The sequence below is a fragment of the Mustela nivalis genome, assembly GCF_964662115.1.
Source record: "Mustela nivalis genome assembly, chromosome: 19".
Lineage (NCBI taxonomy): Eukaryota > Metazoa > Chordata > Mammalia > Carnivora > Mustelidae > Mustela > Mustela nivalis.
In genome coordinates this window covers 10,001,343-10,025,485 of record NC_139038.1, presented here as the reverse complement: position 1 = coordinate 10,025,485, position 24,143 = coordinate 10,001,343, and the positions used below count along the sequence as shown (strand labels likewise).

The window sequence follows — 24,143 nt, the reverse complement described above, 5'->3', positions numbered from 1 at the left end:
AGTCCTAACGGCGCGCTCTGCTGTTTTTCCCCCACGCACACACCTCCAGGAAGGTCCCCATGCCGTTAGGACTTTACCTCCTAGAAAGCCACTAAGGTCACTTGACTCCCTCATTGCCAAATCCAATGACCAATTTGCAGTGCTATTCCTGACTTCCCCTGGGCCCTTGGATCTCACCTTTTTTTTTTTTTTTAAGATTCTTTTTTAAAGATTTTATGTATTTATTTAACACAGATCGAGATCACAAGTAGGCAGAGAGGCAGGCAGAGAAAGAAGGGGGAGCAGCTCCCCGCTGAGCAGAGAGCCCGATGCGGGGCTCTATCCCAGGACCCTGAGATCATGACTTGAGCCAAAGGCAGAGGCTTAACCCACTGAGCCACCCAGTCGCCCCAGCTTGGATCTCATTCTAGAACAACCCTTTCCTGAATCCAGAATTCTCTCCAGGCTCTCCCTCCTCCCTGGCAGTGCCTTCCCAGTGTCTGCTGTGGGAATCTTTCACTGCCCCTTCCTGGCCCACTTCCTTCTCACTTCGGGGCAAGCCCTGGGCGATAGCGTTCCCTTTGGCCTCTTTGCCAAGGATCCACTCCTCTTCTGTATCAAAAGCGCATATCTCGCTGCCACCCCGACCCCTCCCTTCTAGGTGTTTCACAGCTCCCTTTACCTTGAAGGAACCAAAGCAGAACTCATTTCTTTCTTTTTTTAAAAGAGAGTTTATTTATGTAATTGACAGTGAGAGAGAGAGAGAGAGAGCGCACAGCAGAGGGAGCAGAAGACAGAGGGAGAAACAGGCTCCCCACCGAGCAGGTAGCCTGATACGGGGCTCGATCCCAGGACTGCGGGATCGTGACCTGAGCCGAAGGCAGACGCTTAACAACTGAGCCATCCAGGTGACCCAGAACTCATTTCTGAGACCACAGCCCACAGTCTCCCTCCTCAAACCTGGTCCTCTTTGTGTCCCCATCCCCAGGAAGGGCGCCACCATCCACACACTTGTACAAGCTGGGAACAGTCATCTTGGGCCCCTGCCAACTTCCCATCGCCCTGGGGCACCTGTTACCAAGGCCTGGCCAGGCGACCTCGTCAGCATCCACCCCCACAGCCACCGCCCTGGGCCAACAGAACATCCCTTCTATGTATAGCCTTGTATCAGTCTGCTGTATCCCTGACAGCTGCTTCTCAAACTTAAATGTGCACCTGAGTAACTTGGAAAGGCTTTAAAAAGCCTTCACGACCAGGTCTGCTCTAGACCAATTAAATCAGAAGCCGTCAGCGTGGAAGCTTGGACCACCAGCATTTTTAAAGTGATTCCAATAGGGCAACCAAGGTTAAGAAGCACTGTGAGAAGATGCTTTGAGCTGCACACAGCACCTGTTTGGAGCTCAAGTTGGTTAAATCGGTGTGCTAAATCAGTTAAATAATAAATAAATTTAAATCAGTTAAATCCCCATACTATGTATGCATCAGAATCACTTAGCTAGTGGGGCTTTTTAAAATACAGATTGCCAGGGACCCCCATGTCCAGAGTTTCTGAGTCAGCAGGTCTGGAATGGAGTCTAAAAATTTACATTTCCGGGGCGCCTAGGTGGCTCAGTGGGTTAAAGCCTCTGCCTTCCGCTCAGGTCATGATCCCAGGGTCCTGGGATCGAGCCCGAGCCTGCTTCCCTTCCTCTCTCTCTGCCTGCCTCTCTGCCTACTTGTGATCTCTGTCTGTCAAATAAATAAAATCTTTAAAAAAAAGAATTTACATTTCCAACAATGCTGGTCTGCAGCCCATACAACCAAGTCTCACTGGCCCCCACAAACCCATGGGTAGAGAGAGAGCTCCCTCCCTGATCTGCCCAGCCTTCCCAAATCTTGCTTTGTCACTGGTTGTCCTTCCACAAGCTAACCTCGGCTTCCCGCTGTGACTCCTTCGGGTGAGAGGCAGACCTTATCATCACCCAAGTGGCAAGGTAGGCGGAGGATGGGTCTTGGAGTGTAGCCGACCCCAGTTTACCACCCACCCCAAGGAGATGTATCTCTTGCTTCCTTGTTGACCTTGGGTAAGTCAACTGACCTGAGCCTAATTTTTTTTCATTTGTTTAATTTCATAGCATCACTGGCCTTAAAGGCCGCTAGAAAAATCAAGTAACTCCTGATGTGGGAATCCTATAGTCTTGACTGAGCTCTCCGCAGAGCCCTACTCTTTCTTCTTGTCCCCCACATCCGTAGATTATGGAGTCACAGACCTGCATGTGTCCCCAGGTTCACTCTTCAACCCTGCGATCTCTGCAAAGTCACTTAATGAGCACTTCCTAGAGCATTACTATCCTAATCTGTGGGATGGGAATGGGAGATTAAATGAAAGGCAAAGCTCCCAATCAATGAATGTCCTATGCAAAAAATGCTTGGTGAATGAAGTTCTTAAAGGCACAGCTTTGTCGGGGCATCTGGCTGGCTCAGTCAGAAGAACATCTGACTGTTGATCTGGAGGTGTCATAAATTTGAGCCCCACAATGGGTGTAGAGATTGCTTAAATAACTAGGGAAAAAAAGCACAGCTTTGTCTCTAGGTGATATAGTGGTTCATGGCCAGTCCGATAGTTCTAAATAGCAAATTAAGGAGGAAAAGCCCCAGGATGTTCTGGACACCCCCAGCTGTCCCCACCCCACTGCCCACAGATGAGTCAATGTCAACCCCACCCCACTCCACCCCACCCCCAAGGACAAAAGGGAAGGAAATGAGACCACACTCCATTTGCTCTCTGACTGGATCTATGCCCTCCACCAAGCTTACCGGTCTGTCACCTGTTCTCTGCACAGCCCTTCTCCTTAGAGGGTCCCTTCTAAAGGCCCGAGATCCTGCACTCTCAGGACACGTTCCCTGGTGGGCATGGAAACCTTTGAATCTGGAATCTCTGACCCTGGTATTTCAAGTCACTCTGGGTTGCAGGGCTGGGAGGTTCCCGTCCTGGGAACCTTTCCTTGCCAGCCAAGCAGGTCCAATTTAAACCTCATCAATTAGTCTTTCAGAATGTCTCTTTTTTTCTTTTTAAAGATTTTATTTATTTATTTGGCAGGGACAGAGGGAGCGCAAGCAGGGGGAGTGGGAGAGGGAGAAGAAAGCTTCCCTTGGAGCAGGGAGCCCAAAGGAAGGGCTCGATCCCCAGAACCCTGGGATCATGACCCGAACCCGAGGCAGACACTTAACGACTGACCCACCCAGGCGCCCCGAATATCTCCTTTTTGGTTAAATCAGAACGAGCTCCGTAGACCTCTCCCCAGCCTCCGGGTTTTGATATCGCACAATAAGCTCCGTGAGCTGTCACCCCTGGGGGAAACCTGGTAAAGGTATACGGGGAACCTTCCTGCTGGTTCTCCCAAACTCCTTGCGACTCTCTAATTTCAAAATAAAACTCTCTCGTTAAAAGTCTTTTCAAGTTCCTTTCCACTCCCCAGGCCACCCCTAAGTCTAGACCCTTATCACCTCCCTCTCGGATCCCGGCAGCCGCCTCCCGATTTTCCTTCTGTCTTTCGTCCTGGCACACACTGGTCCATCCAGACGACCTCAGCCCCGTGTTGCTTCCTCGAAAGGATCCACTGTGGTGATGGCTGGAACAGCGCCGTTAACGAACGATTATCAGTAAACTGCTCGGGAGGACTCGGCAGAACCAACAAACCCAGCCTTTGACCTGCGAAGGCGACGCAGCCAAACCCGGGAAGGCGCAAGCCCCGCCCCTCGGAACGCTCCGACGATCAGGCCCCGCCCCGCGACACGTACCAACGGCCAAGCCCCGCCCCTCGGGTACGCTCCAACGCTCAGGCCCCGCCCCGCGAGCCGGGCACTGCCAAGCCCCGCCCTTTCGGTCGCTCCAACGCTCAGGCCCCGCCCCGCCGGGTGCCCAACGGCCAGATCCCGCCCCTCGGGACGAGCCAACGGCCAGACCCCGCCTCGCGTACGTGCGCGGCCCCGCGGAGACGTGCTGGTGCCCGCGTCGCCGGAGGCTGAGGTGGCAGCGGGCCTGCCAGCATGGAGCTGCCGCAGATGCCGGAGCTGATGGGCCTGTCGCTGCTGCTCGGGCTGCTGGCCCTGATGGCGACGGCGGCGGTAGCGCGGGGGTGGCTGCGCGCGGAGGAGGAGACGTGCAGCCGCTCCGCCGGTTAGTGGGGCGGAGCGGGGCGGGTGGGGACGACCCGCGGGGACCTCCCCGTCGTGCGACGGGCGGTTTGGGCCCGGCAGGGGTGCCGCGGACCCCCAGTGTCTCCTTCGGTGAAGTGAGCTTCGCTTCCCGAGACGAGGGAGCGGCTCGCCGGGCTGGTCGCGCCCGCAGTTGCAGGCTGCGTCCCGCGCGGCCGGCGTCTCGGCGGCGGAGGCCGAGGAGCTGTCCCGCTCCGCCTCCGCGTCCCCCCGGGGCCGCTGCGAGCTTGCAAACTCCGCAGCGCGCCACTAGCTCGCTATTTCAGGAAAGCGGGGAGGGGTGAGGGGAGGCGGACCCGCATTTGTCAGCGCTCCGGGCTGGTTCTTAATAGGTGGTGGCGGGGGGGGGGGGGTGGGCATCCTCTAGGGAGCGCGGAAGGCAGAACCCCCGAAAGTGTAAGCGAAAAAGAGAGTGAAGTCGGTTTCAGGGAGGAGGTCGGTCCTAGCGACTGGAAACCCGAGGGTGGGAGCGGTCAGCGCTGCTCTTTTCGTTGGGGGCGGTGGGGGTCAAGGAAGTCTCTGAGTAGGCAGCACGTGGCGTGGGGTCTGGCAGGATGGATGTGTCCGTGGGGCCAAGGAGGAGGGAAGCGCATCGCTGGCAAAGGCGGGCGGTTCTCGAAGGGCATTTGATGGGACCCTGATGTGAGCAGAGTAGGGCGGGTGCTGGTGGGACGAGGAGGGAGAGGGCAGATCGCGCTGGTCTCCGCGCTCGGGCCTCAGTCGCTGTATTTCCTGGAGGAACTGAGGGGCGTCTGCAGGAACCTAACAAAGCCAGCTTTGCACCTGGCCTGCTTCTCTGCCGAAACAGCTGTTTTATGCAAAAGGGCACGGGGTTGGAGCTCCACAGGTGTCCACTCCCTGCCTCTCATTCCCGAGTTCTCTCTGGGAGTCCAGTCGTCCGAGCCTCCATTGCTTGCGTGGGGGTCATCCTCTCTTCTCTTTAAGGAGACGAAAGCCCAGAGCCGTGAAGCAACTTGCCCAAGGCCGGGGCCGCCAGATTTGGTCGTGCAGGTTTTTCCCTACTTAGGGATGTGTGGCCGGTGACCTGCACTTGGGTCCTGTGCCGTGTACCCGCTGAGCTGTGCGGGGCCCAGAGAGGGCGCCTTTTCTAATTTGCACCATGGTGCTGTATGGACTAACAGATCACTCGGTGGTACAGACACAGCCCCAACCCAGCCTGATCCCAAACCCAGTTTGCCCACATCCCAAGCCTGGGACCCTGTCTGGTCACCTCTTGCTGCTGCACTCCACGTCTGGCCAGTCACAGATGGTCAGAAAGGCCGAGGGAGCGAGTGAATGCGTCCATGACACGGCCTCTCCTCATAGGCCAAAAAGCGAATGGATTGCCACTTGACAAGTCCTTGAGATCCAAGAAGCAGAAACAGCATCAACGAATTCGCAAGGAGAAGCCTCAACAGCACAACTTCTCGCACCGCCTCCTGGCCGGGGCACTGAAGGTACGTGGGCACCCGTGCTCAGCACACACACACACACACACACACACACACACAGACTCACACCTCCCCCTCCCCCCGCAGACTTTTCCTCACTAGTATTCCATGCACGTGACAGACTCTTCCGCCTCTGACCCAGATCCGTGGGGATGCCCCGTTCCCATTCCTCCTCACGACACCCCATCACCAGCTTGCGGTTAATCCAGGCAGCAGACCCCGTCTGCCCAAGGGGTCCCTGTTCATACTTCCTGCAACCCTTCCCTCAGAGCCACAGTGGGAACATATCTTGCATGGACTTTAGCAGCAATGGCAAGTACCTGGCCACCTGCGCGGACGATCGCACCGTCCGCATCTGGAGCACCAAGGACTTCCTGCAGCGGGAGCATCGCAGCATGAGAGCCAACGTGGAGCTGGACCACGCCACCCTGGTGCGCTTCAGCCCCGACTGCAGGTGGGACGCGGCTCTGCCCGCAGGAGCCCAGCCCCAGGCTTTATGTCCTTCCCACACCTGACTTGGGATAGTGACGGGGGTGGGGGGGGGGACACCCTGGATCTCCCTGGGGTGTGGCAGAAAGCAGATCCGGACAGCTTGAGCACCTCCCGGGGCTCCGTGGAGGTCTCTGCATTTTACACAGCCAGGAAGCAGAGAGGGGAGAATGTGTTCCTTCTTGGGAAGTACCAGATGAAGCCCGGCTCCAGAGTCGTCTTGGAAGCCATGATAATGGTTTTCTAAACTCTGAAGGAGCCAAAGCTACGAGAGTCATATCTTCTGAGGAGTGTTAAGAGGTTTTGAACAAAGGGGTTAAGTTGCAGGGCTGAAGGAAGACCGTGGTTTTCCTCAGAGCCTAGCCTAGAACCTGGCGCACAGGGGCCTCCAAACGAACGAGTGCCTTGTCTGCTACCTGTCTCTAGAGCCTTCATCGTCTGGCTGGCCAACGGAGACACCCTTCGCGTCTTCAAGATGACCAAGCGAGAGGATGGAGGCTACACCTTCACAGCCAACCCGGAGGACTTTCCTAAAAAGCACAAGGCACCCGTCATCAACATTGGCATCGCGGACACGGGTAAGAGGCGTTCAGAGGGTAAGACTAGAAGAAATAGCACCAGTTACCTGCTGAATGCGTTAGCGCTGCCTAGAGTTATGCTGGGTTCTACTGTGACGAAAAGTCTCTGGCTCTGGGCTCCCCTGGTGTCCCAGAGCCACAGCAGGTCCCCAGCGGAGGCAGGTAAGACCCACAGTCTTGAGCAAAATCCTGATCTTTGGGGACCCTTGGCCCAGGAGGGGAGCATGGAGATTTGAGACAGCAGAGGCCTTTGTAAGTGTCTCCTCAGAGAATGACACTTGCTTAGGTCATTGACCCCAGTTCCTGTCACCACCCCCCTGGTCTTTCCCCTCTCAGGGAAGTTCATCATGACTGCTTCCAGTGACACGACTATCCTCATCTGGAATCTGAAAGGTCACGTGCTGTCGACCATCAACACCAACCAGATGAACAACACGCATGCTGCTATCTCCCCCTGTAGCAGGTGAGGAAGGAGGGACTTGGCGTCCGGGGTGGGCAGAAGTTGTGGCCAGGGACAGAGCAGAGAGGCAGCTTCAAACAGGGGAAAGAGCGTACGGTGTGGAATCAGGACACCTAGATCCAAGCCCTTAGTCTCTGTTCATCTATAGTTTTTAGAAGGCTGGGCTGGGGGTATTACCTACCTTACAAAGTGGTTACAAAGATGGACTGAGTCCTGCGTATAAAAGCGGTTTTAAAAGACACGGTGTTATTTACGCATAAGATGATTAACTCTTATGAGGTTTAGCGGGATGGCAGAAATGAGATGCCCTTAAAGTGAAGTTGTAAAGGAACCTGGTTGTGTGGCAGGTTCGTGGCCTCGTGTGGCTTCACCCCAGATGTAAAAGTCTGGGAAGTGTGCTTTGGGAAGAAAAGCGACTTCCAGGAGGTCGTGCGAGCCTTCGAACTGAAAGGCCACTCTGCGGCCGTCCACTTCTTCGCTTTCTCCAACGACTCCCGCCGGTGAGTGCCTCCTCTCTGGCGTCTTACCGGTGCCTCTCAGCCCCTCTTGGCAACCAGGGCCCTCTTCCCTATCTCTGCTGCCGCTCTGAAGTGGGTAGAGTGCCTGGGCTTCAGCAGGAGGTAGGCCTGGCCGTGCATTTGGCTTCCTAGCTGGAGTCCCTCACGCCATCCTGGTGCCCTCCCCGCTCAGGGTGTGTTGGGGCTAGAGCCGTGATTTTCCATGCTGCAGGATGGCCTCGGTCTCCAAGGATGGTACGTGGAAACTGTGGGACACAGACGTGGAGTACAAGAAGCAGCAGGATCCCTACTTGCTGAGGACAGGCCGCTTTGAAGCTGCGAGCGCCACGCCGTGCCGCCTGGCACTCTCCCCAGACGCCCAGGTCTTGGCCTTGGCCAGTGGCAGCAGTATTCATCTCTACAACACCCGGCGGGGTGAGAAGGAGGAGAGCTTTGAGCAGGTCCACGGGGAGTGTATCACTGACTTGTCCTTTGACATCACTGGCCGGCTTCTGGCCTCCTGTGGGGACCGGGCAGTGCGGCTTTTCCACAACACCCCTGGCCACCGGGCAGTGGTGGAGGAAATGCAGGGCCTCCTGAAGCGGGCCTCCAACGAGAGCACCCGCCAGAGGCTGCAGCAGCAGCTGACCCAGGCCCAGGAGGCTCTGAGAAGCCTGGGCGCCTTGAAGAAATGACTCTGGGAGAGTCTGGCAGGAAAGATCTGGCATGCTGCTGCCGCCGTGGCTGCCCTTTCTTCCCGGGGACTCCCCAGCTGGGAACCTTTTGAAAGGAGTATTCTGATTTTCTCAGTGGCGGCTCCTCTGTCCCTTTTCCCCATTGAAACTATTCTTGCCTACTTTGATCTTTCTCTCTCTTCTTGCCGGTTGTGACTCCTGGCCTTACTTGACCTCCCAGACTAATGACCAAGGTGCTTCTCTTTCTCCTGGGCCCGAGGGAGGGACTCTGTCTTCACCAGGCACAGGGAAGGAGTAAATTGGAGAGAGAGAGAGAAAGAGAGAGGACATGGCCTTGACCTTGTGGCATCACACCCTGCTACCCAAAGGAGTTTGTTATTGTGGAGGCAAAACCTAGGGGACACCTGAGTACTAACCAGCGGTCTTGGCAGGGCTGGAAGCCTGGCGTATTTTCCTCTGTGCTGTGGTGTCAAGGAAGGGCTAGTCTTAATCCGGGCGAAGCTCCTACCTCCATTGAAGGGGAATTAAGGGATTCCATTCTGTGCCTCAGTTTTTTTACTTGTAAAATGGACATTGGATTTTCTCTCGACCTACTTATTATAGAGGTGTTGTGAAGGTATGCACGTATAAAGTCCCTCGATGTGGGAAAGAGTACTAATAAGTGTTGCCTGTCGGCCAATCTCACTTACTAACAACCAGGTGAAAGTGGGACTCAGTGGAGTTTGAAAATAAATGAAAGGAAAGGAATACATTCCCTTGGGAAGGCGAAGTTTCTGGAACTTGACCATACGTGTTGTATCTGGTTCTGCTTTAAGTTGGGTAGAGGAATCCTAGGATTCTAGGATTGGACTCCTCTCTTCAAGGTTACATCCCGTTTTCAGTTTGTCCTGTATTTCAGTGTCCGCCCTGTGTCCAGCACAGCACTAGGCACTGGAGATAAAAACGAACAGGACACGATTACTGCCGTCAGTCATGGCTAACGGGAGAGGGGGCACGTGGCTGTCAAGCGCTTTCTGCTAGTTAATTCATAGCTGTGGACGGCTGCTGTCAAAGTCAAGGCCAGAGAGGACTGAATCGGGACTCAGGCAATGGATCTGAAGTTGAAGTTGGTAAGAGATGCCGCATTTCGAAGTTCAGATGTTTTGGGTTTGAGACTGTTTCGGTGTGGGAGAAGGAACACGAGGATCCAGAAGCCTTGAATCTTGGCAAAATGCATTCATCTGAAATCACGTTCTTGCTGTCTCTTTCCCTAAAACCGAGGCCTCCCCAAATATCCCCAACTCCTAAATATTTGAACGAGGCATAACCTTAGAGTTATCCTTTTTCATTAATCCCTCCGGCCTACTCTCATCCTACCATTCCACTCCACCAGAAAATTCTTTGGGTTGGACTCAAGATGATATCCTGAATCTGTTTCTCTCCATCTTTTCTGTTATCATCCTGGTCCTGGCCGCTGTCACCTACTGGACTGTGATAAGGTTGCTTCCTCACGGGTCCCACGACTTCCTCCCTTGCCTCGTTAAGTCACTCTCTACGTAGCAGAGTGATTTTTGAAAATGGAAACCAGAACACATTGTTCCCAAGCCTTCCAGAGGCTTCCCATCGCACTTGGAATAAAATCCAAAATTCTTGTCGTGGCCTACAAGGTCCTATGTAATCTGGCTTCTTCCTTCCTCTGTGATCTCGTTACCACTCTGCCAGCCACCCTAACCTTGCTGTTACAGATTTGGCCAAGTCAAGTTCTGTCCCAAGAAGCTGTGCCCTCTGCTTGGAAGCCTTTCTCTTTGCTGTTGGCCGATGTAACAGGCTTGTCGTAATTCAGTCCTCTGTCCAGTTACACTTGACAGAGAACCCTCCCTGACCACCCAGTCTGAAGTAGCCCTTTCCACCAATCCCATCACACCTGCCACATCAGCTTACTTTATTTGTGTTTTGTATTTACCTAAGGCCGTCTTGAAATTATCTTGTTTGGATACTTGTTTGCTCCTGGGGCTGAATACTTAGGAAGGTCAAGTGGAAGGCGCAGATGCAGGCATGGGGCCACACCGGCCCGGGTGCAGGACGATGGGAAATGGGGGGAAACTGAAGTGATCTCCGGAGGGCCCGTGTTCGGGGTGAGGCAGAGGGAGGGTGGCTGCTACTTACTATTCAGGAATCCAGCAGAAATTGCTTGTTTGAGAGAAGCTAGAAGCTGGTGATTTATTGGAAAAAGGCAAAAATTAAAACACTGCGGACCAAACGGAACACTAACGTGGGCCAAATGCAGCCCACCGGTCTCTCGTTGGGACCTTCTGGATTGTTCATTAAGCTCCGGAAATGTGAGCTCCACAAGGGCAGATCTTTGTCCGTTTTCTTTGCTCTGTATCCCAAGCACTATACCAGGGACAGAGTGAGCACTCAATAAATATTGAAGTCAAACTGTGGGGCCGGTTAGCAGACATTTCGATGCCCTCTGTGTGCACTGTCCCTCTCAATGTCCTTTGTGGTTTTATACTCCTGATAACAGACTTCTGGTTCATAATGCTATGCACAGGGGTCCCGGTGAATATTTGCTTTCAGGGTGTCAGAAGAACGAAGCTAAAACACTTCTTTGCACATCTGTCTGGTTCTGGCTTTACTCTCACTGTGCGTCCAGGAGGCGAGTGAGCGTAGTATGTTGAGTTACTGAAGTCAGAAGTCTTTGGCTCCAGGTTTGGCCGGGTCGCTGACTGACTTGAGACCTTGAGCAGACGGATCACAGGGCCGCTCTCTGAGTTTGTTTCCTCATCTGTAAAATGGGAATGAATCCTGTCCTGAGGGTTTTGTAGGGCCGTGAGTGTCTCATGAGACAAGTGAAGCAGAAAAAGCCTCAGGACTTCCCGAGGACACCGCTCCTCTCACAGTGTCACTAATGTCAAGGCCGCTTCTCTTCTCAGCATGGAAGAAGGTATCTGGACATGAACACAGAGCAGAGGCCGCTGTGGGTTTCTGATGAAAACTCTGTGTGTGAAGGCAGCATTAATATTTTAGTATTACTATCTCAACTTCTGTGGGTTTGCAATTTTTCAAAATAAAAAGCCGGGGATATATTTTACATGGTGGTACATAGCCTATTTTTATCAGTCATCAAAAATAGAACATGGTGTTTAAACCACAAAAGTGCACAATTAAAAGCCTATTAATAGCCTTGGTCAGTTTCCATCAAGGTAGGAAGGCGGCTCCTCTGCAAGATGGCCACGTAATCAGAGATGAATGGGGGTAGGAAGCACATACTGTCGCGATGAGTCACCAGTGATAGTGGGCTATCTCAGTGTTAGGTAGACCGAACATTGCCCCCAATTGGCCACAGATCTAGAAACGTAGTAATTTGGGGGTTCATGTACTTCTCTACCAGAGGCGGCGTCTTGTTGGTGAGCGTGGCTTGGTTCCACACCCCGCTCTCGAGGCGGAGGCGCATGGAGGGGCACGGGTTGGCATTGCAGGACTGGCCACAGCGACTGAAGGCCCGATTGCTGGGTGCAGTTGTGCTGTGGCTTCTAAGCGCGTCCGGGCATTTCCAAGTCTCCCATTTCTTCAAGCTGCCAACTCTGATTCCAGAGTTCTGGGCTGCTGGAGAACGAGCCTGGCTTCCACTTTTCCACACGCACACCCGGTTTGAGTCCTTCCGCGTTTCCTTTTTCTTTTTTTTAAGATTTTATTTATTTGACAGATGGATCACAAGTAGACAGAGGCAGGCAGAGAGAGGGGGGAGGCAGGCTCCCTGCTGAGCAGAGCGCCTGATGCCGGGCTCCATCCCAGGACCTTGAGATCATGACCTGAGCCGAAGTCAGAGGCTTTAACACGGAGCAACCCAGGCGCCCCTCATCCGCATTTTCTTGATCACTCGAGTAGCGGCTAACTTGAGTACTAAGCCTTTGATCCCCGCAAACCCATTATTGTTTTTGCCTCAGCCGACCTCCGGCATCCACATCTTAATTCTCATTTGGTGAACTACACTTCCCCGACTCTTAATCCACAATCCACGCGACTTAGAGGAGAGAGACGGAGACCCTCCATGGTGGGCATGTAACTGATCATCAGGTCCCTGGACCGTGCCAGATCTTTAGAAAAGATGTAATTGTCCACAGGACTGCTTAGTAAGTAGGATTAGGCGTATTACAACGGGCAGTCCTGCCCTAGGAGGAAGCTAACACAGGGGGGCAGAGACCTCGTGCTGAGGATGCCAGTGAGGCTGCGGGATCCAGACACACTGAGGTGTCTGCCACGGGACTTGTCAGTTACAGGAACCAATAAATTCCTATTTATGATGAAGTCCGTTTGAATTGGGATATTCTTGCTTGCAATCGAAAGGCCTTAAACATCGGTATTATTAGAGTTAAACCGCCCTAGGCATATAATCCATGGCACACCCCAGTATTTCAGCGGCCTCTCTGGTACGTACCTTTAGCCATCAGGCACATCCCCAACATGTATAAAAGCCAGAAGCAAGAATACCAATGGAGATCCCCGCACCATGTCATAAGATTTCAAAGTTAAAAAACCCAGCTGAGCCCAAATATGCCCCACCGTCCTCAGCGAGACATAACATTCTGGAAGGCCAAGTTTGAATTAGAATTCTGAGTCCAGTCTGTGCCACAGTGTGCTGTCACAGCGTCCGCCCCCCCGCCCCCCACGTGGTCTAGGCCTCGTCTCTTCCCACCTGGTTCTTGGCCACATTGCAAGGGAAGCCCCAGCGCACACTTCCCACGTGTCATCATATTGCTGCAAACCATGACTTCCTACCCCCCTCCACCCCCAGCACTTGGGCCTTAGGGTGTGTACCATGGGGCAGCGCCATCGTGGAAAGGGCCCCAGGGGAGAGGCTCCGGTAGGCCTTGGAAACAGGCTTGGGTCATTCTGGACAGGGATTCCAAGATCTGAGGTGGGTGCCTGAGCTATTGTCTGGTGAGTGAGACGGGAACACAAGTGCTCGCTGTCTCCGTTTCCCTGGTCCCGCAAATCCTGTGCCTCACGGAGAGGGACATAGCCAGAGGAGGCCAGGACAGGTTCCCCAGAAGGAGGTCTCTTGGCCATATCCAGCATTGTTAGCCTTGTTAACCACCCTTGGTGTTTTGCCTGCAGTTTCAAGTTCCCTAACCTCAGCTAAGCTCTCAACCCATCAGAAATGAAATGCAGGGGTGCCTGGGTGGCTCAGTGGGTTAAAGCCTCTGCCTTTGGCTCGGGTCATGATCCCAGGGTCCTGGGATCGAGCCCTGCATCAGGCTCTCTGCTCAGTGGGGAGCCTGCTTCCCCCTCTTTGCCTGCCTCTCTGCCTACTTGTGATCTCTCTCTCTGTCAAATAAATAAAATCTTTAAAAAAAAAAAAAAAGAAAAGAAATACAGTGAGTATTGGGAGTTGTCAGGGTTCAGCCAAGTATGTCTTCTAGAAGTTCTGGGTATGTGAAAGCAGCTGGCACCTGGGGCCTGATTCCTGCCTCTCCAGTCGCCCCTTTAAGTTCTGCCAAGTGTCCCGCAGAGGAGTTGCAGCCAGGGCACCTGTGGAAGGCATCCACAGCTTGACCATTCCTCTATCACGCCCCAGGATCAATCCGACAGGTCAGGAAGGAAGCCACAGGGTGGCGGGGGGCTGAGCACCCCAGCTTTCTCTAATAGACTGATAGAGCTTTTCCTCCTCTTGTGAATGCTCTCTGCAACACCGGCGCCTAGTCTCTCGCTCAAACATCTCAAACTGCTCACTGGCTGGTAGCGTAGTCTTGCTAATTGAGTAGGATTTTCTGATTTTTTTTTTTTTTTTGGTAAGAATTTCAGTTAAATATATCGAATATTTATTGTGTTTTACCCTCTAATCCCTTTCAGTTTTTTTTTGTCCTCTCTAGTGGCCCCCTTCTGCCACAGCTGAAACAGGTCTGAGAATAAGGGGTACCACTCCCAGCGCACAACTTCAAGTCCAGCCCCCGTTCTCAGTGCGGTGCTGGTAACCACTCCCTCTGCCCTCGCAGCAGCTCTGAGATAGGCAATAATTAGATTCTAATTCTAATTGTACTAAATTAGAATGTCCCTATCACGGCATTGCCACAGTCGCCGAGCCGGCGCACACCAGGGCTTGGATTCAGCTCCACACGATCCGTGTCCAGAGCTCACGTTCTTGGTTCCCAAGCTGTGGCCAGTGTCAGAATCCCCCAGGGCCGGGGTATAAACACCAAGTCCCAGGTCCTATCCTGCTTCAGCAGCCCTGGGCCTCTCTGTTCTTTATTAGCTCCAAAATTAGCGCACAGGGGATTCCTATACGAAAGCATGGGAGGCGCTGCCCTGTACTCTTCTGCCTTGGTTTAGAATATTCTTCCGAGGCTAGGGCCTTGCCCTTGGGCATGTCCTGAGTGTTTTCCTGCTTGTGCTCAGCAGAGGAAAAGCTACGGTTAACCAGCCAGCGACCCCCACGGGCTATCCCATTCCCTGCTTGGCCCCAGAAGTCCTCCGGCTCGTGTCCCCGGCCACACGGGCCCGACCTCCACTGGCTCAGGAATTCTTTGGAGACTGCTTTCCTCCCATAGCCTCAGACTAACTTAAAAATGGCCCCTCATGGTTTTCACAAGCCTTCACATTCCTCTGTCCCTGCCCCACATTGTGTGCCAAGTGCTTTGACCGTCTGGAGGACAGGAGGACAAGTCTCGTTCATTTCGGCATTCTCACTGCCTAACAGAGAGCCAGTCAGCTGACTAAAAGGACTGCCACCTCCCTGGAACCCTCCCCAGTTGCCCCTGGGGCCTCGGGCTCCCCGAATGCCCATCTGGGGGCTCATTCTGGACACCTCCTGTCAGAAGGGGCCTTTCCCACACCTGACCCAGGGACGCGGAAACCTTTAACCAGCCTGTGGTTTGGGGCACAGCCTTCGAACTCCCAGAACCTGAAGCTGCTTTAAGAGGAGGGTCAGGAATAGAGCTTGGCTTGTAGGGTTTTTTTTTGTTTTTTTTTTTTTTCAAGATTTATTTATTTGACAGGCAGAGATCACAAGTAGGCAGAGAGAGAGGGGGAGGGAAACAGGCTCCCTGCTGAGCAGAAAACCTGATTTAGGGCTCGATCCCAGGACCGCAGAATCATGACCTGAGCCAAAGGCAGAGGCCTTAACCCACCGAGCCACCCAGGTGCCCCGGCCTGTAGGTTTTTAAACCACACAATACATGGAAGGATTCAGACGGAGTTCTCATCCTAATGGCTTGCTGGTACATCCCAGCGACTCCCCCTGCCCTTCCTCCTCTTCACGCCGGCACCTCGCTCATTCTGACCGCCCTCCCGGGGCACTGGGCTCTTCCCACTGCCCTCACCCAGCCCCTCAGCACCGTGCAGGAAACCCGCTCCTTCGTCTGCTGATCTTTCTGGGACACCTGAAGCCCAGGACTGCATCTTGTGCGTGGATGTGTTTTCCTAATTACAGCTACTCCGGTAAAGACGTGTTTCAGAGGCTAATATCTTGGGGAAGCGTACGTAAAGTTTTAGTCCGCGTTTGTCTGCTTTCTACAACGAAGGCGCACTCTTAGGAAACCAGCAAGACCATCACGTGATCCGCTGCAGACATTCACGATACCCTGTCATTACATTTCCTCGTTCATCTCCCAGCAGCCCTGGTGAGGTATCAATTACTCCCTGTGGCAGATGGACACACAGGTTTGTCGAGGTTAAGTGGCAAGTTAAGAATTCAGCCCTGGGACAGAGTCTAAGGTTCAAGGTTGTTCTTGGTGTCACCTTCCCCCTGCTTCTGACCTTGCCATCCAGAGGCAAGCTCCTGGAGGGCGGGGACTTTGTCGTATTAGGAGCCCATCTTCGTGCCTCCTTCTGTTCTTAGCGCACGCGTGCAAGCGAGTGTTCGCTACGTTTGTTGGCTAACACGGTGATGAACGCATACACTTGGTGCTCAACTGTTCCTGAGCCCACCGTGGCCTCCACTTACCCCCTCCACCGTGAAACTGTGCTGCCAGCAGAAATCATTCCATTACTTCTGGGATTTCGGCTCACCTCCACCATGTCCAGACAATCGGAACTCAAAGCACTAGCTATCAAGAAGACTTTGTGCCCATGCTGTTAGGGTGGGGTGGGGGTAGCTGCAATCCACCAGACCCTTCAGACCCCAGAGACATGCTTTGGCTCCGTCGGTCTCTCTAAGACTTTCTAGGATCCCTGGAACCCAACACCATTGTCTCCTGTAATGATTCTGAATCAGCAGATGGGAGCAACGGGGGAGGGGCATTCCTCATCAGCGACAAGACATCCAGAGGCCAGGGTGATGCGGCAAGATTCAGCAATCCATGCCCCGGTGCTTGCTGGACAGCATCATCACTTTGCCTTGCGTCCAGAAAAAGGTCCCCCTTCCCATTTGCTATCGTGTCTTTCAGATCCAGCTGATGCATCAGATCTTAAATGAGTGCTAAGTCCTCTGCCTTGGCATTTACAGGCTATAAAATGATGGCCAGGCTGGGACACGGACATGCACCCAACCATCCCCATACAGCCAGAGGGTGCAGATGGGTGAGTCAGTAGATGGAGGGAGCCTGGGCCCCTGCACGGCTCTGTGGAGCGGATTCTCCCCAATCCTAGCATTGTGTTGTGACCATGAACAAGAAATAAATTCATATTGTGTTAAAAGGCACGGAACAAGGGGGGGCTGTTTGTTACAGCAGCTAACCTATCCTGATAAACACGCTCAGGACAGAATGAAAAGGACCTTACTTTTATGGAGGAAAGGAAGAACCTGGGAGGGGCTGTTGACAAACGTTTAGGGTACTGACGGGCTTCCATTGGCACAGAGACTTCCTGTTGGGCTCTGTGAAGGTAGCTTCCTGCTGTTTGGGGGCTGAATGGCAGTGCATTGAGGGCTCTCCCTTCAGAGCTTCCCAACTCCAATTTTAATGATGTTGCCCTTATTTTTACGCTGCTTTGTTATAAAGACAACACCGGCATCTCTCTTTAGTTACTACTCCTGTGTTGTGATTTATAATAAGACATAATACAATTCGGTCTACGATCATGCTCTGGCTCACGGCTCCCATAACCCTTGTCCTTTTCTAAGTGTTTAGAGCAAAAGGGGCAACTTTTTGTTATGATATTTGGGGTTTTGAGGCTCCGGAAATAGCCCCATTATTCCTTATGCCACTGCCCAGCCTGAGGGTGTGTCCTGTTTGTACAGAAGCTGGAGAAGAAGCGAGAACAGGCTCACTCGGGGAGGCAGATGGAAAACTGGGCGGACCCAGTGTCAGGAGGATGGGAAGGAAAGCTCCCTCGCTCCCTTTCTCTTCTTCTCTTATTTCTTCCACACACAGTTGCCGAGCCCTCTGAGGACGGTGTGTGGAGTATACGAGCCTTTTCCTTCCTGTGGCTCTGGGGAGACGGCAAGCCTGGCTGTACACGTTTAGGGTACAGATCGCCACGGATATTTTTGCTTGCTTGTTTTTTATGTAAGGAGAATATTTTTTTTAAGATTTTATTTATTTATTTGTCAGAGAGAGAGGGAGAGAGAGCGAGTACAGGCGGACAGAATGGCAGGCAGAGGCAGAGGGAGAAGCAGGCTCCCTGCCGAGCAAGGAGCCCGATGCGGGACTCGATCCCAGGATGCTGGGATCATGACCTGTGCCGAAGGCAGCTGCTTAACCAACTGAGCCACCCAGGCGTCCCAGGAGAATATTTAAATAAATAATGAAACCGGGTCAGGGCTCCCTACTCAGATGTGGATACTCTTTCTGAGCCGGGGCCCAATCTGACTTCCAAACCGGGCTACGCATAAGATTGTCTTTTAAAAAATACATCCTAAATAAATAAAATCTTAAAAAAAAAATTAAAAAATAAAAAATACATCCCCCTTACCTCCCCTAGCAAAAAAAAAAAAAAAAAAGGGTGGGGGAGGCACCTGGATGGCTCAGTCAGTTAAGCATCCTGATCTCCGGGTCCTAGGATAGAGACCTGCATCCAGCTCCTGGCTCAGTGGAGGGGGGCCTGCTTCTCCCTCTCCCTCTGCTGCTCCCCCTGCTTGTGCCGTCTCAGTCAGCTCTCTCTCTCAAATAAATAAATAAAATCATAAAAAAATAAAAGGCACAAATACCATTCAGAAGGGCTCCACCCTCATGATCCAAGCATCTTCCAAAGACCCCGCCTCCCAACAGCATGGTGGGGATGGTGAAGAGTTGGAGGATTTCAACACAAGAATTTTGCAGGGACACATGCGAAAGGGGAATTAAGTAGCACATGGCATTGAGGTCGCTAATCAACTCGCTTGAAAATAGGGAGATTATCCTGGATTATCTGGGTGGGCTCAATGTCATCACAGTGATATAATGTCCTAAAAAGTGGAAGAATGAGGCAGAAGAGGGAATCAGAGATATGGCAGCGTGAAGATGACTCACCCCCGGGGACTCCCAGGTGGCACAGTCGTCATTAAGTGTCTGCCTTCAGTGCAGGTTCTGGTCCCAAAGTTCTGGAATCGAGCCCCAAGTTGGGCTCCCTGCTCAGCGGGAAGCCTGCTTCTTCCTCTCCTACTCCCCTTGCTTGTGTTCCCTCTCTCACTGTCTCTCTCTGTCAAATAAATAAATAAAATCTTTAAAAAAAAAAAAAAAAGGAAGACTCGCCGTGATGTTGCAGGGTTTGAAGACGGAGGAAGGAGCCATGAAGCAAGGAAAGTGGGCAGCTTCTAGAAGAAGCTGGAAAAAGAAAGGAAAGCGATTCTCCTTTAGAGACTCTAGGAAGGAATGTACTTTGATCTTAGCCCAGTGTCAGACTCCTGATCGACAAGGTGTACACTTAGGGGACTTTAACACTCCACTTACCTCAAAGGACAGATCATTTCGAACCGAAAATCAACAAGGAAACAGTGGCTTTGAATGACACATTGGACCAGCTGGATTTAACAGATATATTCAGAACATTCCACCGTAAGACAGCAGCATATACATTCCTTTCTAGGGCACGTGGAACATTCTCCAGAAGAGATCCCATCTGAGGCCACAAAACAAGTCTCGACAAATTCTACAAGAGCGACAAAGTCGTTCCATGAATCTTTTCTGACCACAATGCTAGGAAGCCAGAAATCAATCACAAGAAAAAATTTGGAAAGAGCGTTAAATACAGGGAGGTCGAATAATATGCCACAAAACAATGAATGGGTCAACCAAGAGATCAAAGAGGAAATTAAAAAAAAAAATACATGGAAACAAAAGAAAATGACAACACAACAGTCCGAAATCTCTGGGATGCAACAGAAGTGGTTCTAAGAGGGACGTTTATAGCAGTACAGGCCAACATCAAGAAGCAAGGAAAATCTCAAATAAATTTCAAATAAATTACAAAAAAAAAAGTCAGAAATCACTCTGGAAGGTGAGGCCGTGGAGGCACGGGGTGACTATGGGATGGGGGAGGGAGAAAGGGAAGGGCTCATTTTATTGTTTTAACCTGGGAACTTCACAGCATACCTCTTAAAAAGTGTTTATTATGGAAAGTTTCAGAGTGGGGCGCCTGGGTGGCTCAGTGGGTTAAAGCCTCTGCCTTCGGCTCAGGTCATGATCCCGGGGTCTTGGGATCGAGCCTGGGGTCTCGGGATCGGGGATCGAGCCCCGCATCAGGCTCTCTGCTCAGCAGGGAGCCTGCTTCCCCCTCTGCCTGCCTCTCTGCCTACTTGTGATCTCTGTCTGTCAAATATATAAATAAAATCTTAAATAAATAAATAAAAACAAAAGCCTTAGGGACAGGGCCCAGGAATATGCACTTTAACGAGCTTCTTAGTGTGTGTGTGGGCGGGGGCGGGAGTGTTTTTCCTCATACTTGGGGGCAGCCCTGGGCTCTTTCTGCCTCTGACTAGCCCGTACTGGCCATATTCTTTTTTTTTTTTTTTCCTCTTTAAACTACCTCTGGCTGTTTGATGAAAGAGAAATTCTGTGTGATTTTCTTTTCCCCGGTCTGTCCTGGCATGATTCTAATGGTATCAGTAGGACTGGGTCAGTAATGGCCACTGTGCAGTCTGTAGTATTTCTTTTTCTTTTTTAAAAAAATTTTATTTATTTATTTGACAGAGATCACAGGAAGGCAGGGAGGCAGGCAGGGAGAGAGAGAGGGAAGCAGGTCCCCTGCCAAGCAGAGAGCCCAATGCGGGCCTCGATCCCAGAACCCTGTGATCATGACCTGAGCCGAAGGCAGAGGCTTTAACCCACTGAGCCACCCAGGCGCCCCTATAGTATTTCTCACACGCTGTGCCCAGGTCAACATTGTTGCCACTGTAGTGACGGACACCAGGTCTGGCCAACATGGCACAGTGTTCTATGTCAGATTCCCTCCAGGCTGGGCAGCTGTTGGCAAGGATGACTAGTTTTGCCAAGTCCCATTGTTTTCAGAATCTGCTTGTACCCCAGCGTGTATGCTCCACTTTCCAGAATGAGTTGGAGCAGAGTTGATCAACTCCAGCAGCCTTTGTCATCTTCTTTTCTCTTGCCACCGTCCTGCCTTAGGTCGGGGAGGGCCGCCACCAAGAGCAGTGGGCGAGATGGCCGGGGCCGGGGCTGGGGAGAGCTCGCCCAGCGCACAGCTCTCCCCTCCTGGCTGTCTCCTTGTTCCTCACTTCCCGGCACTGCTCACCATCAATGCGTGAGGGACCCACCGTCTGGGAATGTTTTGAAGCCCTCGCTGAACTTTCCATTTTTAGCCCATACGAGCGAGCTCTCAAAGAATTCCAGAAGGTTCACTGTCCCTGCTTGCAAAGGCACGGGGGAGTCCTTCACAACCCCCTATAGGATTCCCTTACTCCTTGGGACTGGTTCTTGGGCCTCTGTGGCCTTATAAAGGAACATAGCTCCCAAGTGCCTTTCGCAGAAGTACGGCCCTGATTCTGGTCCACTGTCTTCTCTCTCAACAGGGCTGTGGACAACCCAGGACGGAGGGAAGAGAGAGGACCTCCTGCCGAGTTCAGGCTCTTCCTCCCCAAAGCTTGTCTTCCAACAGGTTTTCGTAGCTGCCAGTGTGGGAGACGGATGCCCAGGGCTCTAGACTGGAACCAGTGGGCATCCCAGCTTCCTTGAGCCCTGCCCTCCTCTGAAGCAGCCAGGCGAGGAGCTCAGCTTTGGGAGGTAAAATAAAAAGAGAGGGCTCACGCGTGCCAACTCGGTGCCCCGGGGTTTGATTAAGGGTGAAATTACACGCTTTGGGAGCAACTGTGTAGAAGGCGGAGTCTTGAAAGGTGGGTATTTTGGGGGCGCCTGGGTGGCTCAGTCAGTTAAGTGTCTGCTTTTGGCTCGGGTCATGGCCTCAGGGTCCTGAGATCGAGTCCCGCATTGGGCTCTCTGCTCAGCGGGGTGCCTGCTTCTCCCTCTGCCTCTCCTGCTCCCCCTGCTTGTGCTCTCTCACTCTCTGTCAAATAAATAAGTAAAATCTTTAAAAAAAAAAAAAAAAAAGAAAGATTTCAAAAGGAGGATGGTGAGCAGGAAATAGAGAGCAGGTCTTGTTTAGCTGAAACCGATTACAGGCACCGAAAACTGGAAGGTATTTGTGCCTGTGAGGCACTTCCTAGTTTCACAAAGTTCATCCAGTCCCCACCTCACCGGGTCCTCAGCGCAACCCTGGGAGGGGCGAGGCCGTTGTTGGTGAACTCATTTCCCAGAACCCTAAGACGCATGTTCTTCTGACTGAGCCAGCCAGGCACCCCCAAGCTCTGTTTTAGATGTTACCAGGGATAATCATTGAACAAAATGAAACAGACCATGCTGGGCCTTCCCAGAACTATTGAAAAGAGGATAGATAATATGCAAGGGAGACAAGAAAAATAGTATTTCAGGGGGTGAAATTGCTTTGGAGAAAAATAAATTGTGGAAGGAGTAGAGGGACAGATACTATATTCTTTGATAGGTGGCTAGGAAAGGCTGCATTGAGAAGGTAATATCTGGGGCGCCTGGGTGGCTCAGTGGGTTAAGCCGCTGCCTTCAGCTCAGGTCATGATCTCAGGGTCCTGGGATCGAGTCCCGCATCGGGCTCTCTGCTCGGCAGGGAGCCTGCTTCCCTCTCTCTCTCTCTCTCTGCCTGCCTCTCCATCTACTTGTGATTTCTGTCAAATAAATAAATAAAATCTTTAAAAAAAAAAAGAGAGAAGGTAATATCTGACTAACGATCCAAAGGATGTGAGAGAGTGAGCCATGAAATATAAATGGGATGGGTGTTTCAGGTAAGGGCTGCCTGCCGTGCAAAGGCCCTGAGGCAGGAGCTTTACTGGGTGTTTTCAGATGAACAAACAAGGCCAGTATGGTTGGAGTAGAGACAGCAAAGGGTAGAGTTATAGGAGGTGAAGAGGTGTGGAGATAGTTGGGGCATTGTAGGCTACCAGAGCTTTTACTCTGAGAGCAGAATTCACTGCCTTGAGTGCAAATGCCCAAGGGAAGTTCTGGGCTGACTCATTTCTGTATTCCCCTCAGCATCTAGCACAGGGCTTTTTTTTTTTTTTTTTTTTAAAGATTTTATTTATTTATTTGACAGAGAGAGATCACAAGTAAGCAGAGAGGAAGGCAGAGAGAGAGAGAGGAGGAAGCAGACTCCCTGCTGAGCAGAGAGCCCGATGCGGGACTCGATCCCAGGACCCTGAGATCATGACCTGAGCCGAAGGCAGCGGCTTAACCCACTGAGCCACCCAGGCGCCCTAGCACAGGGCTTTTACCTAGAAAATATCAAGATGCAACTTTTAAAATTTTTTTAAAGATTAATTAATTTGGGGCACCTGGGTGGCTCAGTGGGTTAAAGCCTCTGCCTTCATGCTCAGGTCATGATCCCAGGGTTCTGGGATCGAGCCCGGCATCAGGCTCTCTGCTCAGCGGGGAGCCTGCTTCCCCCTCTCTCTCTGCCTGCCTCTCTGCCTACTTGTGATCTCTGTCTGTCAAATAAAAAAAAAAAAAAGATTAATTAATTTATTTTAGAGACAAAGCAGAAGGAGGGGCAGAGGGAGAGAATTCTTTTTTTAATTAATTAGTTTTTAAAAATAAACATCTAATGTATTTTTAGAGGGAGATAATTTTTTTTAGATTATTTATTTATTTATTTGACAGAGAGAGATCACAAGTAGGCAGAGAGGCAGGCAGAGAGAGAGAGAGAGGAGGAAGCAGGCTCCCTGCTGAGCAGAGAGCCTGATGCGATGCGGGGGCTTCATCCCAGGACCCTGAGATCATGACCTGAGCCGAAGGCAGCGGCTTTACCCACTAAGCCACCCAGGCGCCCCAGAGGGAGAGAATTCTTAAGCAGACTCCCTGCTGAGCATCGAGCCCAGCATGGAGCTTGAACCTAGAACCCCAAGACCATGACCTGAGCCAAAATCAAGAGTCAGACATGTAACCCAATGAACCACCCAGGTGCCCCAAGGTGCATTTTTTTTTTTTTTTTAAAGAAAAGGACGTCAACAGAGAGCATTTGTGTGGCCTGTGGGGAGTAGCTGATAGGTACCTACGTTGATCATTCTCTTATGCCGAGAGCTCCAGTAGAGATGAGGTGGGGAATATGGCTAGGTAGACAAATGTGGGCAGAAAACAGGGAGCTCTTTGGGTGTTCAGGGCAGGGGAGGACGGTGGCTGACTAGCAGGGTGGGCTGGAGGAGAGATGGGTGTAGGATGCTAGTTCACTGCTGGAAGGAGCAGTGGGCCTTGGAGTAGAGAGAAGCTGCAGGCAAGAGACGCCAACCGGGAGGCTGGCCAGCACTTGGACGAGGATGAGAGGGAAGCTGGGTCTAACTGCCTGGCGTTGTTGAGCCGCGTGCTTACACCAGGGGGATCTGTGAACAGACTGGAGAATCCTAGAGAGCTCGCCTCTTTCATGACACT

The 24,143-nt window shown here is 52.1% G+C and overlaps 1 protein-coding gene across 1 annotated transcript; it reads left to right on the top strand.

The window, feature by feature from the left end:
* The first annotated feature begins 3,903 nt into the window (after positions 1-3,903).
* On the top strand, positions 3,904-11,419 carry TBL2 (transducin beta like 2). Its single transcript, XM_082713892.1, has 7 exons — positions 3,904-4,138; positions 5,503-5,633; positions 5,897-6,081; positions 6,543-6,694; positions 7,031-7,157; positions 7,502-7,654; positions 7,884-11,419. Exons 1-7 carry the CDS (start codon positions 4,009-4,011, stop codon positions 8,344-8,346), a joined length of 1,341 nt encoding a protein of 446 aa, XP_082570018.1. The 5' UTR covers positions 3,904-4,008; the 3' UTR covers positions 8,347-11,419.
* Positions 11,420-24,143: the final 12,724 nt, after the last annotated feature.

Bases quoted from the DNA above. Each gene is read 5' to 3' on its own strand.
- TBL2 (XM_082713892.1), top strand. From the start codon at position 4,009: ATGGAGCTGCCGCAGATGCCGGAGCTGATGGGCCTGTCGCTGCTGCTC. The intron at 4,139-5,502 runs GTTAGTGGGGCG...CTCTCCTCATAG, and splicing joins GACGTGCAGCCGCTCCGCCG to GCCAAAAAGCGAATGGATTG. The intron at 6,082-6,542 runs GTGGGACGCGGC...ACCTGTCTCTAG, and splicing joins CGCTTCAGCCCCGACTGCAG to AGCCTTCATCGTCTGGCTGG.